This window comes from Triturus cristatus, chromosome 9, assembly GCF_964204655.1.
Source record: "Triturus cristatus chromosome 9, aTriCri1.1, whole genome shotgun sequence".
Taxonomy (NCBI): Eukaryota; Metazoa; Chordata; class Amphibia; order Caudata; family Salamandridae; genus Triturus; species Triturus cristatus.
The window spans coordinates 698,669,106-698,686,148 of record NC_140592.1 but is presented as its reverse complement, the minus strand read 5'-3'; the positions used below and the strand labels follow the sequence as shown (position 1 = coordinate 698,686,148).

Genomic DNA, 17,043 nt, shown 5'->3' with positions numbered 1-17,043 from the left:
ATTTTCAATATGTTTTGGGGCTCAGTAGCTACTTTGCCATCCTTCCTCTTTAACCTTAAAATGATATTTGCTGCTGCCCTTTGTTTGAGGTTAAGTGCCAAATGTTTCCCTGTCATCTCTCCATATTCATAATTCTCCCTGTCACAGGTTTGGAATATTTTGGCAGCTATCTTATTATAAAATCTGTTGATTTTGGCCTTCATTCTTATGACTTTTAATTCTAGCCGAGTTTGCTGCTGCTCCGGTTTTTGAACTATAACTGCTATATGCTCTTCCTCGTATTTAGACAGCTACTCCGTAAGTTGATGTATTGCCTCCCTCTGTCTTTTCCTATGGAACCCCACAAAGCTGATTATCTCCCCACTGAGTCCTGCTTTATACGCATCCCACACATTTTCTCTCGAAGTACTATACCTATTCATGTTGTAGAACTGCCTGGTCCACCCCCTAATATGTTCTATAAATCCTTCCACCACCAAAAGTTTTCTATCAAAAGTCAATTTTGTGAATGATCTTTCGCGCCCCTGGACCTCGATTCCCAACATCAGTGGTTTATGATCCGACAGGATCTTAGGCAGTTTCCTGATGTTGGCCCCCTCAATAAGAGATGTGGAGACATAAAAATAATCAAGCCTGACGTATTTTCTGTGTGGACCCTGGGTCCCCAGATTTTTTACAGGACCATATATCCGCTAACGCCTTTAGTGCTTTGAATACCTGAGGCTTCCTCCCGCGATACCCTCCCCTAACAGGGCCATTTACATGTAAATGGATATTGAAATCACCACAGATAATAAGAGGGGATGGCCAGGAGGCAAGTTCAAGTTCTAATTCTATCAGCAGGTCCGGATCATCTAGGTTAGACCCATAGATCGTACATAGTGTTAAACCACTTGGTATTAAGGCGATCGCCCACCTTCCCCATTTCTCTGAAAGCAGTCGGGATGAGCAGATTACCTGGGTATCTCCTGGGATGACATTAAGTCCTCTCTTTGACCAGGGGATGTGGGTTTCCTGTTGGCATATGATATCAGCACCCAGTGATCGTAGCACCTCACCTGTTCGGCCTCTCTTACTCCTATCATTTAATCCCCAATATTTACCAAACATATAGTCAGCCTACCCATCCCTGTAGTTACCTAAAAACTTGGGGTGCCCCTTAAACGTTTCCTTTGAATTGACTCCGACCCACCTCTTCAAATAACAACAATAAGCTGTTTTCCTGCTTTCCAGATTTTTTATTTTTTTTACCCCCTCTCAACACCCTCCCCCTCCCTCCCTGCCCTCCCCCCTCCTACATCGACCTCCCCCCCCCACCCCGCTTGGTGAAGCAACAGACCTAACTAGGTCTGTGGGTGATGTATGGTGGTGTCCTCCCTGAGGTGACATATAAAAACTACATTTTGTGACTTTACCTTTAAGACCCCCCCAAAGCTTTAATACCTCCTCACACTTTCATCATTCATTACCTACCCCCACCACAATTAGAGTTGTGAGAAGAAAAAAGGGAGAAAGAAAGAGAGAAGAGAGAGAGAAAAAAAACAACCAGAATGCGCCTCAAAAAATGAACATCTGATAGGCTTAACCACCACCGTTATTCAGAATTACTTCAAAACTAGTCCAATAGTTCCTGCGCCACAATCACATTTTTTTTTTTACAAAAAGCCAAAAGAAGAGGGATGAGAATCATTTCCCTCCTGCGTTTAGAAACTCCTTCGCCTTGATCTCCGAAGTGAAAAATTTAATCAGGTCTTTCCAGATTACCTTTAGACGGGTCGGGCTTTAGCGTGTGCCCCTTTCTCCTGAAAGAGATTAATCATTTGGCGCAGGCGCCATCGTCATTCCACTGTAATGAGGCAGACGTCTGGTCTCGTGAAAAACGAGAATCCATCCACGGTTCGCTGTGCTTTTGGTCTGGCCTTCTCGAACATGTTCTGTCTCAATAAGTAATTGCCGATATAGACCAGAAATGCTCGAGGCTTGGCATCTGGACGAATCGGCTGACGAATAGAGAACGGGACTCGGTGCGCTCTCTGTATTTCCTGGGGCCAGCTCCAGCCTTCCAGTTCTGGGAAAGATTTCTGCAGGAGCTGGACCATGTATAGTCATGCCTCCGACCCTTCCTTCCACTCAGGGATGCCCAGGAATCGTAGATAGTTTTTCCTCTGCCGGTTTTCACTTTCTTCTAGCTTCCACTGGATATCCGTGAGTTGTGCTTCATGTGCTTCTACTTGCCCCTTTGAGCCTGCTACATCCACCTCCAGAGAGGCTGTTCTGGACTCCAAATCCGTCATCCGATCACTAATATCTTTACAGGTTTTTGCTACTTTCCTAACCGCCCCTTGAAGTTTACGGGCGGCATTCTGTGAGCGTTTGTTCTTCATACGGGCTTCTTCCCGGTGCCCTACTACACACTGAAGGATGGATTCCAGTGATGGGGGTGTTTCAGAAATTCCCTCATTGGGGGTTCGGTTGCTATCCCCACTAATTGATCACCAAGAGAATAATCCCACCTCAGATCCCTTTGCCTTTGATTATCCTTTCTGTCCATTCTGGAGTATGTCTTCTTTGTGGTAGCAATAGTATCCTTGCCACCTGTATCAGTACCTGACGTGCTTTCGTCCTCACTTAACTTCTCATTGGACCCGATGTCTGACCCCAGGCCAGACCATGTGGCATCCGAGAATGAGAAAAAGTCATTCGCCTCAGAGTCAATATCTCTTTCCCTGCCATCCTTTGGGGTTCTGTGAATATTTAAGACTCTTCCGGGTTTTAGCATCCCCCTAGAAGCTTGCATAGGAGGGTTCTGCTTAGCTGCCCCTGGTAGATCATTCCTGCCCCACTGGAGCCCTTTCCTCCCAAATTCAGCCTCTTTTCTTTTGGGTTCTCTTTTAAATTCTCTTCACTTTGTTGATCTTCTGATTGGCTTGTGACCTCCTGACAAGGCTCAGTACCCCCTGTTTTTAGCCTTTTTCCTCCTGTATCTGCCCCACCAAGACTTTCTTCAGTGAGCCCAGGCAGCCCTTTTTCTTGATCCTGCCCCCCTTGAAGTATTTGACCATCAATATGGTTCTCCCGGGGCCCCTTTGCCTGTAAGCACAATGTCTCGCTCACCAGAGGCTCCCCGGCTCCACCAACTCCCCCTGACCCGAGGGTGGCATACCCGCCTGTGTCCTGGTCTGGCCACTTGCCTCATTGGGTACCTCTGCCTGCTCATTCCTCTGACTGACTCCTTGTGCCGTGGAGCTATTCCCTGCTCCTCTAAGCATGTCAATTACAGTGACGGCGGCTCGCGACGGCTGGGGCTGCACGCCCGGTCCCCTCCACTTCCCGTCGGGGAGGTTCTCCGTCCGGTTCCTTTGCCTTCTTCCCTGAGCCGTAACCTGGGCCGTCTCTGGCTCTACCATGCTTCTATGTGGGGATTCCTGGGGGACAGCCTTTCGTGCCTGTTTTGAGGCCCATAGCGCTGAAGCCACAGAAGGATCTCTGCTCCCTATACCATGTCGAGCTGCGGATCAGTTCCTGCTCGAATCCTCTGCAACCGATTATCAGCTGCTCTGTGATCTCCACCAGCATCGTGACCCAGCACTTCAAATCTGGTAAGGCTCGATCCGTATTGGCACATCTAATAGCTCCTCTCTCTTCCGCTTGAGGGTTCGCCATTCAACCTTTCATCTCTTCTTATTTTGTAAGCAAAAGGCCGTCACCTCGAGAGCCACCTACGGCTGACTCACTCAGTCGCCATCTTGCCTCTGCCCCTTCCCAAGATATCTACAATGTTTTTTAAACGGTTTTCCCCGATATTGAGCGATAAAACAAGCCGACTCCATTATTCACCTATAGCTACAGTAGAGAAAATAGATTTACGAAACGCGGTCCTGTGCTACGAGGCACTTGTTGGGCCTGAACTGTAGGGGGGGGGGGGGGGATCTATCACGAGTGACGAAAACAACTGATATAGAGGGTCGCTTCTGGTTGCTGTGCACCGGGGCGCTTCATGATGTAGCTTGTAAGGTTAAGTACATGTTGCAAAGCAATGTAACATTTAGGGTAACATCTTGGTAAATCAGTTAAATGGGTTATGTATCGCCTCCTAATAGTTGCAGGTCATTTGCAGAAAGTACTTTTAAATCCCTTCAGGTTACCAAACACCCATTCATTCATTCTTCTGAGGCCAGTAAAACAAGTGGCTCTGTGGCGGTGGCAATTAAAGGTTACAAGACATAGTTGGAATCCAACTGGGTGAAATCTAAGAGTTCCTATGTTAGACTGTCTTCCATCAAGCTTGAAACGTTCAGTTTTCAGGAATTTCCAAAAATCTCTTTGTCATTTGATTCAGTTCTCAAGTGGTAGTTAAGGGCAGCAAATGAAGTGCTAAAAAAGTAGGTAACTTTGATCGGGATTACAGCGCGGGTGGTTTTGTGAGTTTAGGGGTGGGGTCAGAAACATAACTAACAAAACAAGCACTGGCAAAGCCAATAGGTCTCAGCAATGGGAAAGCTATTGGCGTTGTCATGGTGTAAGCATCTTAGCCATGCTGAAACTGGACAAAACGGTCAACTAGATGCTTTAATCCAAAGGCTGGCTTGCTAAAATAGAGATGCAAGCATAGTCAATAAAGTCTGAAATCCAGCACTACACTTTCACTGAAAGAAAGATGCAAAAACCAGCCTGCACACAAGAAAAAGAAGCTCAAAACAAGTACCACCACCAAATGAAGAAATAAACAGGACTATAAAAAACATGAGCTTGTAGTCCTACTTCTATTTCTGTCAGCAGCTGTTCTTTTTGGTTTAGTTAGGGGAGACTGTGTGGCCAGAGCTACTGACTTTGGAACTAGGAAACCAGGTTCCAGTTTCGGCATCGGCTCAACATCCTGTGATTCTGGGCAAATCAATTAATCTCCCCGTGCCCATAAAAAACAAAACAGCTGAACATGAGCGGGCTGTGGTAAAGAAGAAACAGACTGGGTCATGGGAGGTAGAAAGAAAAGAAGCAACAGGGATGGGAGACAGAGGAGAAAAGAAGTAAAACAAATGGAGGGCGGGTTGGAGGGAAAAGGAGCAAGTGAAAACACAAGCACTCTTATTCTAGCTCACACAGATCACAAGTTATTAAAATGCAGCAACACTTGTTCCTATGCAGCAGAACACATTGCGCAAAGGTTGACTAGTCATCTTTCAGTTGCATATTGCTGTATTTGGGTGTTAAAATAGTATCAACAAGGTGAAACCTTTGTCCGGGCAGTACACACGTGTAGAAATGACAAAATAATAAACTGAAACTGTTATTATTATTGTTTGACATTTGTAAAGCGTGCAGCTACCCATCGGGTTTCCCAGCGCTAAGCACTACAAGGCGCTTCTGAAGACACTGCCATTAAAAGAGCCATGTTTTTAAGAGTTTGTGGAACTGCATTAGTGAGGGGCAATTTCTCATTCACTGAGGCAAGGCATTCCACAATTTTGGACCTAGATAAGCAAAAGAGCCTCCACCCGAACATACCCGGTGTATTCTAGGTACACAGTATCGTTCCTGATTGGCAGATCTTAAGTCTCAGGAAGGAATATACTGAGAAAACAGCACTTATATGTATTTCGGGCCAAGCCCTGCCTTAGATTTGAACATGAAGCAGAGGGCTTTAAATTGTATTCTTTTTCCAATGGGTAGCCAGTGTAACTCACAAAGGATGGGGGAGGAAGCAGTCCTACTTGAGGAGTGAGCGGGAAGCCTGGACGCGGAGCTTGTACCACCTGAAGGCGACGGGTAGCTGCCTTATCAGCACCCAATTACAAAACATTTCCATAATCAAATCTTGAAAGAATCAGGGCCTGAATTAACGCTCTCATTGCTGAGTGAGGAATAATCCAGCTCATTTTCTTCACCCACTTCACGACTGCAAAGCAAGACAAAGCTACTATGGCAGCTTGAGGATGCATAGACGGGTATTCATCTAGCCAGGAGCCCAGGATTTCCGCTTTTGGAGAGAGAGTGGGGACCGAGTCTACGGAGGCCGGCCAGTGCTACGGACCCCACATTTGTGGATTTCTACCCATGATCAAAACCTGTTTTGTCGCAGTTCGGTTTAAGCAGATTGCCATCCATCCAATGCGGAAATCCACTTAAGACCATAATTAATAGTCTTAGCATGGTGTTTCTGATGGGAAGACAGTGAAAAAATTATTTGGGTTTCATACAAGAAAAGTGTGAGGCCGCAGCTGTGCGCCACATCTGCTAATGAATGCACAGAAAGGTTAAATAATAAGGGACTCAGTGCAGAACTCTTAGGAAACTATCACAAAATGTGCTGCATAAATTGTAGTTTCTTGCCACAATATTTAGTTAACACTGCCGCATAACTTGCTCCTCTCGTGCCACACAATTGCAGTGGCCCTGCTTAAAGCCTATATGGTCCTTCAAGCAGCCTTTAGATTTGTTGATTAGCTAAGTGCCCATATTTAAATTTCTTTCAGGTAGCAGGTACCCTGGAGAAAAGGCTGGTTTCTTCTTTAGCTGTCTGTGCCTTTCTCACTTTAACTTACGGAAGACCGCCTCCTTTCCTTTCAGCCAGAGGCAAACGAACATGAGCATTATTCGAGGAACAGTTGTTTTTAATTAAATGTATGAGAACTTTTTTGGACTGAAATTAAAAGAGCTGAGGACATTGTTCCCAATATATCCTTCCCACATCAACCTCTGGGTAAGGATGCTCCACAATTTGCCCTTGAAACCAGTGGTGTGTATACATATTTCAGCCTTATAATGATTCATTTGTGAATACAATAAAAGGGCAAACCTCTTAAAATTGAGTGTGTGAAGTCTGCATTATTTGCTTCCACATAATTATGTGAAAAAGTCAGAACAATAGCGCAAAATGAAAAGTTGTCATTTTGAGATACATTTGACTACGAAATGTGTCCTTGCGTCAATTTTTGATGCAAGGGTGCATTTCATACAAAAAATTGCAAAAACGCAAAAGTGCTGCAAGTGCTCGGTTTATCGACTGCCACTTGCAGCACATTTGTGATTTTTTTTTGCGGGAAATGCAACCTTGCAATAAAAATTGATGCAAGGACACATTTCAGAGTAAAATATATCTCAAAATGAAAACTTGGCAAATAACAAATGGCACGTAATTACATGAAGTGGCGGAATTTCGAAAAGTTTCATGTAACAATTGAAACTTGAAATTATGGACATTATGCCAGAATAGTTTACATTTCACCCAGGCCTACTCACGAAACCTTTTGCAAATGCTTCGCTGGTGAGACACTTAATATTAGCAAGAGAGTCACAATCTTTTTTCATCTGAGTATTGCATTACTTTCCATGTCAGTCTTATATTTGAATCTGTATGTAAAGACAATGGAAAGCACGGATTCCCTTGCACACCACATTTAAAGTAGTGTTTATTTTATACATGGGCTCTGGCAGGCTACACTCTTCCACTAATTGTGAAACTGCGACCAGCATGCAAGAGGAATGAGTCCTGAATAACTACAATCCTGGAAAGATAAAGATTCATTGGCAATATTATTGCTACCTTTGCTTTAGGATTATTGATACTTGAAGGAATTAATGAACACATATTTTACAATCACTTTTGGAAGGAGAATTAATTGATAATTGTATTGTGTTTTTAATCAATCTATTTGTGTGGTTAAATCAGCATAAATATGAGACTAAATGCTGATATGGTTTTAAATAGAGAGAGGGATACTCTTCCTCTACACACCCACACATTTTGGGAGTTTTCCCACCCTTTCTCAAATGAGACACCGATTTACTTCTGCCCTTCACAAGTTTAAACCTCTCACCGTTTTCAGGGTGTAAATTACTTACATGTTGGAGAGTGTTCATCTTCTTTTGCAGGTAACGAACTTGAAGCAAGGGAGTCAAAGCGCTTTACATAAGCATCAGATTACATTAGACAAGAAAAGATTCCTTTTTTTTAAAGGCACAAGGAGATTTGTGATTTGCCCAGAGCTAGAGGATGGAGAGCAGACACCGGTACTCGAAACTGGTTCCCCAGTTCCTAAGTTGGCAGCTGTGGCTGTAAGGTCAAACCTCCTACCTTAAACTAGCCCTTATGAGCAGAATTACAAACAGGCACAATTCTGCCATGGTGGCGGACTTAAAACTGCAGGCATATCCACTTAAGTGGGCAAAGCACCACCATTCCAAGTTCTGTATTAGATTTTAAATGCTACTATAGCTCTATAGCTTAGTGAATTAGACTTTTTTTCTTCTGATGCTCTGCTAGCTCTGGAGGGAAGGTGGTGAGAGTGGGCGGTGTGACAATATCCATCTGTGCTCATTCTGGTCTCTTACACCGACGTCCAGCCAGGACACTACACTAACTACAATTGACAAAATCCATTACTTAGTCTTTCAGGCACATCGATTAAAGAGAGTGCTGAGAAGGGCACTCTGGATTATTTCAATACACTAGATCAAAGCTCCCAAGACCCTGCTTAAGGCTCTCAGAAACTGAACAAAGGAAGACTGAAATCAGCCTCAGAAATACTGTCCCATACCTCCCTCACCCAGGTCTGCCAACTCATAGAGTGCCACTGTGCGTCACATGATATCAGCTCTCTTCATAAAGTCTCTCTGTGAAAAGCCAATATCACACGGTGAGCACAAGGTGAGCTGGAAACCCTTTCACAGAGAATGCTTTCGCTCATGCATGGAGGGTCTACACCACTGAAGTCCGGTCCTCGTTTTGCAATCTCCCTGTGAAACAGAATGCAGATTCACAAGACTTTGTTTGTGTGTTATGGCAAGGGAAGGAGATGCTATTGACGAATGGATCCGACTCCTGCCACCTCCCCTGGCCCTCCCAGGCTATTTGGATACTGAAGAGCCTATGTCCCACTGAGTCCAATTCCTCACCTCCTGCCTCCGACTGATCTTTTTTTCAATACTGACAGGTCCATCCATTCCATCTTCCCCGAGACAAAATCTCTACAGATGGTATCTCCATTAGTTTACGGAAGCAGATCCACCTTGTCCTGACAGCAGATGCCAGGAGCATCAGCAAGATCCAGAATATTTGTAATGTCTGTCCCATTGCTTAGGAGAAGTGATGGGCAATGATGGAAGGTTGAAGGCTTGGGACACAGATTTATTTTTCTAAAAAGCGAGTTGTGTGGCAATGTCTGAGACTATGTTCCTCAGCCAACTGGTTTCCTTGTTCTTTTCTGAATCAATCAATCAAACCGGATTTATAGAGCGCAGCTAATCACCCGCAACGGTATCCAGACGCTGAGAGCATAGCTACAGGGTCAGTCGAACAGCCAGAAAAGAGGAGGAAGTCCACAGATGAAGTAGAAGGTCATTCCAGGATTTTGCTGCAAGGTAGGAGAAGGAGCGTCCTCCACTATTGCTCCAACGGATGCGGGGGATATGCATGAGGGAGAGGGAGGCAGAGCGCAGGGATCTGCAGGACTGGTGAAGTTCAGGCAGTGGTTGATGTATGCTGGTCCTTAATTGTAAAGGGCTTTGTGGGTGTGGATCAGCATCTTGAATTGACATCTCTTCAGAATAGGGAGTTTTCTTTGGTGGAGGGGTGGTGATGTGGGTCAGTTAAGGGAGATCTAGGATGAGTCTGGCAGCTCAGTTCTGTATGGCCTCAGCCTCTTCAGGAGGTGTGTGGTGAGTCCTGTGTAGTGTGTGTTGCCGTAGTCCAGTCGGCTGGTGACTAAGGCTTGAGTGACAGTTCATCTGGTGTTACGGGGATCCATTTGAAGGAGCATGCAAAGCGTTAGAAAGCAGGTGGAAGAAGATGCGTTGATCTGGTTTTTCATGGTGAGCTTGTTGTCCAGGATGATGCCACAGTTGTGAGAATGGTCTGTCAGGGTGGGTGCTGGTCCAAGTTCTGTAGGCCACCAGGAGGCATTCCACAGGGAGGTGTAATTCCCGAAGTTCAGTACTTCTGTTTTGTCTGTATTGAGTTTTAGGCAGTTGTTTTTCATCTATTCGGCGATGCCCGTTATGCACATTTGGAAGCTGGCCTTAGTGGTAGCGGGGTCTTCGAAAAGTGAGAGGATCAGCTGGGTGTCGTCTGTGTAGGATATGATGTTCATTCCGTGGTATCCGATGATGTTGGTCAAAGGGGTCATGTATATGTTGAACAGTGTGGAGCTAAGGGGCGGAGCAGATGATTTCCTTGGGTTCCTAGGTGAAAGGAGGTAGGCAGATTCTCTGGGTTTTCCGGTGAGGAAGGAGGAGATCCACTTGAGAGTGTTTGCTTGGATTTCGATGTGATGCAGCCTGTTGATAAGGGTGTGTGATACAGTGATGAATGGTACTCAGAGGTCGGGGAGGATCAGGGCAGTTGTTTCTCCCTGATCGAGGCTTTGATGTCATCAGTGGCAGCGATTAGGGTGGTCTTGGTGCTGTGGTTGGTGCGGAATTCAGATTGGGAGGGGTCCAGGAGGTTGTTCATCTCCAGGTGTTGCGCGAGTTGGCGGTTGATGGCCTCTTTGAGTATCTTGCAGGAAAGGGGGGCAGCGACATGGGTCAGCAGTTCTGGAGTTCGCTGGGGTCGGCGGAAGGCTTCTTGAGAAGAGGTTTGACTTCTGTGTGTTCCCATACTTCAGGTAAGGAGACCATGGTTATGGATGAGCTGAAGATGGCGGTGAGCTAGCTGCTGATTATCCTACTTCTGAGGTTGAAGATGTGGTGGGGACAGGGGTCTGTGGGTGCTCCTGAGTGGACAGAGTTCATGATGGCTGTGATGTTCTTAGTTGTGAGCTGGTTCCAGGTGGTGAGCAGGTGGTCTGAGGCCTATTCGGGAATGGCATCAGTGGGAGCGAGGAGGCAGAGGGTGTCAGCGGTGGTAGGCTGGGGTTTGAAGTTTTTGTAGATGGTGGAGACCTTGTAGTGAAAGAAGTCCGCCAGGGAGCAGCAGAGTTCCTGAGAAGGGGTGAGGGAATTTTTTGGTGGCTGAGGGGTTGGAGACCTCTCTCTTTTCTAGTAACGAGGTCAAAGTATAACCAACTTATCCACTCAAAACACTGGCATAATGCAAAACATAGTGAGGGGCTCGGATATTTCCATCACACACAGCATAAAAAGCCAAACCATACCTCCCATTCCCTTCCCAACCTTAAAACCCCTCAGATCTTGGGTTCAACTTGCTCCCACAGGAGGCATACACCCTTCCACTGTAATGTATGTTTATGTACCGTTTGGGTAGTTCAAGGATATGGCCACCACAACTCCCCTGACATGGCTGACTCTGGCCATGGCTAACGCCAGCCTCTAAGAGGTAAACAGGCTCAGAGACTGTTCTCCTTATTCCTAGCATGGCCTGTACCCACTAGAGTGTGTTGTGTCTGCTGTGGCCTAGTTTTCTGAGCAACCTAGGGGAAGTAGTCACTGGATCCTAACCACTACAAATAACAATCTGTCACATAAAATTGGAAGCAACCTAGGGGAAGTAGTCACTGGATTCTAACCACTACTAATAACAATCTGTCACATAAAATTGGCACAATTATTGAGATAAGGACACAGCTTAAGCTATAGCGCTGAATTTAAGAACACCACCAGTCCAAAAGGGACCATTAGAGATTCATAGAACACAATGGCTGCCTTTATTGCTATCAAGAATCTCCACAATCTTAGAAAATAATAATACTTTCATTTAATAAGGTAAAAGAGGTTTTCTGTTTATATTACAAGTCGTTTCAGGTAGACTAATCTGAGATATATTTAAGTCCCAATAGTATTTCAATCATGTTTTACACACTTGCTGCTGTTAAAAACACTACCACCACCAAGAGAACACAAGTGATAGTAACAACAGACTAAACAAGTTAAACTACGCAGGTATCACTTTTCACGTAGCCACAATGTTTCCCTATAATTACCGTTCACATCCTCCCCTTTGGGCACTGTGAGTGTTTCAGGCTCTTCTGGCCCGATGTACCAGGTGGTTTCCTCGAGTCTGGATCTCCTCCTGCCAGATAAGAAGCAAGAGCTTTAGGTTAGATGTTTTTTTAGGTCAAGCGTTAGCCAAGACTTCTTGATTTTACTAAAATAATATGCATCATATACTTATAGGGGCCTTCAGCCAGCCCTATACGTTCATGGCTCTGTTGTTGTGTCGTTCACATTTTGATTCTACTTGCTACAGCGTACAGGATAAGGCAAGTTGGCCACTAGAGCAAATGGTTAACATCACTCGATGTGCCGGCACAGCCCCACGCCAATCAGTACGCTAAATGCCAGGGACTGCTAAAGTAATATGATCTTTTTGAGACCAAATCAATACTCTTGCTTTTAGCCAATATTTTTTTTTATAGATTGAAGGGGGCCCAGTAGCTTCCCCAAAATATTTTTTTGCAAAAACCTCAACAAAACAAGCACTGAAAGCAAAAAGGGAGATGGCCAACCTCACACCTAATGGCTTTGCCAATGAGGGTTCTTCTTTGTCCACATCCACCATTTTGTACCCCAGAATTCAGAAGCGTGTCACTTTATTCCACACATCACCATATTACCTGTCCTGACCTTTTAGATAAGAAAGTATTATGAGAGTCACTATCCAATTTCAATTAAAATCACCCCAGATTACAACATGAACGTTTGGGCTCGAAACATTGTGCACAGTCTGTGACAAAGAACTATGTGGTTACGCCAGGGTGAGGTGGTGGTCGTACCTTCCATCTGAGGTACAGGAGTCCCATGGTTTAGGGGAGCTGGGCCCCCAGGTCCAGCCGGATTTCTTCTCACCATTGCGGTTGCTTTCCTGCTGTCGACGGGCAGTCTTGCGCCCCCACGTCTGGCTGGTCTCGCTGGGGTCCACTGTTCATTCGGTAGAAAGGGTGAGAAAGATGTGGCTAGTGAGCTTAAAAACGATGGGAGAGAATAAATCTGTGATCGGGATCCAGACATTTAAAGCAAGGGAGTAGGCTGGAGACAGTAACAGCAAAGAAGTTGATTTCGGTCCTTGGTTAACACCTACTGTCCACTATACTATGAACCAACTAACATGATAGTCAGAGACCCCCACCTGTTACATTGCTTTTATTTAGTCTCAGTTACTTAGGAACTTAACAAGACTGATGCATTGTAGGTAACCTGCAGAAATACAACATTTATGCAAGTTACCTACAATTCTTCTCTCTCCAAGTAGGCGTTCTTTTTAGTACACTTCATAAATTATGTCTAGGCACTTGGCGGAGCAGGATATTGACATGGCACTAATATAATAGGCTGAATTTAGAACATGGGCCCATACATTTTCCATGCCAACACAGTCTCCTCATGTTGCCTGTGATGCAAATCTAAGCACCACAAATGAGTTGGTTTAACATGACGCTCAAAATTCCATGTCCTATCACTCTTTGGTCTCTACAGGGAATAGCAGCTCAAACAGTGTTACTGTAGGGGTAAAATAGGAGAAATAGGGTCCCTATGAAGTAGAATAGTGAAAAAGAGGAACTAATACTTAAAGGCACTGTGAGGAAGGCACTAAGTGAGGGGCAGTGGGAGATCTATCTAAATTAGTTACTGCTGTGAGAGAAACAACCCCCTCCCAACATGTGCCCTAGTCGTACACTGTATGGCTCTGAAGCGTGGGAACGTCGGAGATCCTCCGGAACCATTCTCTAGAACTTTCTTCCTCTGGTCCAGACCCGGGGAGGCCTGCACGGTGATCCTGTGCTTAAAATCTGGAAAAAAGGCCAGAAAGAAAATGAAAGAATCAGACACAGCACATATTTATGTTCAAGTTGGGTGGAGGGACACTGAACCACAATTGAGAGTTAAGACAGACACAACGGAGAGTGTACGTCATGGCGTGGAGAGACTGAATTTACAATTTCTATAGCACCAAACATGCTTGATTGAGGCTTCAGCTTGCTGGAAAATAGATGGTAAGCCAGAGGATTGAGAAGGAAAGATATACGTTTAGAAATGTGCAGATACTTTATGAAGACTAACTTGAAGTATCTTTTGAAGAACATCTTGAACAATGTCTTTAATGTAGTTTTACCTGTCTCCTGTCTGAAATTGCCTGTTCTGTAATATATGTCAATGGAAAAAATACAATCCCGTAATTTTTTCATTTTTTTATCCTATACTTTCTAGCTGTAAAATGTAGACATGTATGCTCCCAGTGTATATTTTTGTGAGGCATCGCCTGGTAAATTGCTTGTGGTATTTATTACATTCTTTAAATCTTTACTAACCATTTTTGGCAACACAGATGACGTTCACTTTGTTGTGAGTTACCCCATATCAAAAGCATCGGAATATGTAGCTGTTTTTTTCTTTACCTTTACAGGCTGTTTTTTGAGATACATATTCCTTGTGATATGTTTGCGGAACAAGAAAGCAAGAAGAAAGGTGAAAGGGATATTGTGCAGAAAATTAAATGGTGAAGAATCTCAACTGAAAAGTTAAGAAGGTGAAGCAGACTAGTTCTATCCCTGCAGAGATGAGAGAACACCCCCCCCCCCCCCCCCCCCAAGATATATCGCTCCTGCCAATAAAGTCCCTGGTTAGTGGGGTGTTATCTTACACCAAGGCCCGGACAACGGGCAGCTTATAGACGGGTGGCCTTGTGTGGTGTTCTGTGGGGCATGCTGGCAGGGTTACTGTTGGGGAGCCCTTCCCGTGTGTTTCATTGCAAGGTCCTGCGGGGCAGAGGATCTAGAATCGAGAGGCGGGAAATTTGAACAGAGAGCAGTTGGAGATTGTGAAGCTGTGGATGAGGTGCAAATAAAGACGGTTCTCACAACAAGAACAAAGTGCCCTGTATGCTTACCGAATGGCCACACCCGGTTTGATCTTTTCTGACCCTGAACAGGGAGAAGCAAGCCCTGGACGGGAGCAGTGAATGGCAAGGTGTTGGAGGTTTTTATAAAATGCTACGCGGACCACACATCCTAATTCTTGGTGTTGCCATAGACACCGAGGCCGCTGGTTTGTTGTTGTTGTGTAGCAGTGTGCATTGTGAGCCTTGTAGTCTTAGGCTAGTGTGAGGAGTGCATTGGTCCATAAGGAGATCGGCGATATAGGAACACAGTGATACCTGAGGGAGGCCTCCAGGGTGGGCAGAGACGCATTCCACTGACACTTGCGATCCCCTCAGGCCTTTGATTGCCCGCCGTGGGTTTAGGTACCTTGTAAGGCCACGGTGTGTCAGCGGGGACAGACATTACTTTGGCTTATTTAATGATGCTTTCTTCATAGCTTAGCTGCCTCGGCACTGTACAGAGACAGGCCCGGGGCCTGGCGGGGGAGGGGGAAGGACGCAGCGCCAGCCTGGACACAACACAATGGCTTCGAGTATGCAAGCTGCACACCCACATGCCTGAGTCAGCAGAATGAGGGGGAACAACAGGCTCTCTGGATCCAGGGAGGGACTGCTGGAGGAAACCCTGGCTGCAGCAGGAAGTCTGCCTCTGATGGGGGCAAGGACGACGAGCGGGGCTTTCAGCTCTACCATGCCCGACCACCCGCCTCACCACTCTAATTCACGCGCATTACAAATGCACACAGAACACACACACACGTGGGGGAGGGGTGACACCCCCCCACACACACACACCTCAAAAAGAAGAGATATCCACAAACCGGCATTCCCAGCACAGACACGTGGGAGTAGGCACACAGATATACAAACTTGTAGCGGTAAAAATAGAAAGGAACTCAAAACTAACGCGCCACACAAAGAAAAACGCTAGTTAATCAGCAGACAAACTCACAGACAAACAAACACACAAACAAAACCCTTGGAGAATGGCACTCACTGACATTGGAAAACAACAAGCAAATATAAACACCCAATACCTTTATCGATACACAATACACACAAATGAATCAGAAATGTGGAAGCAGGCCCAAACACAAAACAAACAAGCATTGGCAACGCCAAATAGGTCTGGTTTTAAAGAAATGGTGTATGGTAATCATGTGAAGCATTAGTAAATAGCGTGGGGATTAATATGCATTTGTGTGAAAGCAAAGAACTGTAGAATTGTAGAATAATATTGGTGTAGGTTAAAATGTCAGGCGACACTTGCACTGTCAAGCTAGACCTAAAAATCCATGTAGGTAAGTAGGTAAATGACTGCCCTCCTCCCATCTGTGTTGCTGCCAGAAAAACACAAACACCATAAACTCCCTAGTTATCAAAGGCACTCTTACAGCATTATACGGTCATGCGTGTGCCCCTGAATGTTAAAGCTCAGCCTGCTGGACACATACACAAAATGATCACAGCTGCGTGGAGGGCAAGCACTTTTTTTAATGGAAGCACACAACATCTGCCCAATCAAAACATGTACTCCTGGTTCCCAAAATGTGGGCGGAGCCAAAGCCCCTTTCTAGTGATGTTCACATCATTGTCTGGCTACAGCTGCGCTGTCAAGTCAGACCATCAAAAAACATATGTGAGGCCTGAAAAATACCATCACAATGCACACACTCAAGTTACACTAGACTCAAACAAAATGCCAGACAGATAAGCAGACTAATAAACATGCATAAATACACACACAAACACCATTTAGATACGAAAACATATGGTAGGCAAATAAGTCTACGAAACTCAGACACACTCACAAAGACACATGCCACAGTCACACACAGGAGCACAATAGAGCAGACACTCTTACATCCCAACGCAGAGACAGAGGCACAGGGTCTTATGTAGGGGTGGGCGGAATTTGCGAAATCCACTTTCGCAAATTATCGCGAAAATGTTTAAAATTATCGCAAACAAGCGGAAATATCGCGAAGATGCGGAATTTTTTTTCCCGCGTGTTCGCGAAATTTTCTGCATGGTTGCGGGTCGCCAACTTACCCATGTGGTTGCTCGCGGGCGCGGCCATCTTGTTTTGAGTTGTCTCGCGGTGCATGATCGCGAGAAGAAAGACGTGATCGCGCGACGCATGACGTCACTGCGGGCGCGAACTGTCGCGAGACAGTGCAAATGGCTAAAAACAATCCAACATCTCATGGAGAACGCGACCGGATCAAGAAAACTTGTCGGCGAACGCAGGGATTCAGGTAAGGCGATCG

The 17,043-nt window shown here is 45.3% G+C and overlaps 1 protein-coding gene across 1 annotated transcript in view; it reads right to left on the bottom strand.

Annotated features, from left to right (window-relative positions):
• MAP3K11 (mitogen-activated protein kinase kinase kinase 11) overlaps positions 1 to 17,043 on the bottom strand; it is a 188,153-nt gene that overhangs the window by 12,592 nt on the left and 158,518 nt on the right. The window contains exons 6-8 of the mRNA XM_085625821.1: positions 13,572 to 13,685; positions 12,672 to 12,816; positions 11,880 to 11,968 (exon numbers count right to left, since the gene is read on the bottom strand). Coding sequence (XP_085481947.1) covers positions 11,880 to 11,968; positions 12,672 to 12,816; positions 13,572 to 13,685 — 348 coding nt within the window. The remainder of the gene's footprint in view (positions 1 to 11,879; positions 11,969 to 12,671; positions 12,817 to 13,571; positions 13,686 to 17,043) is intronic.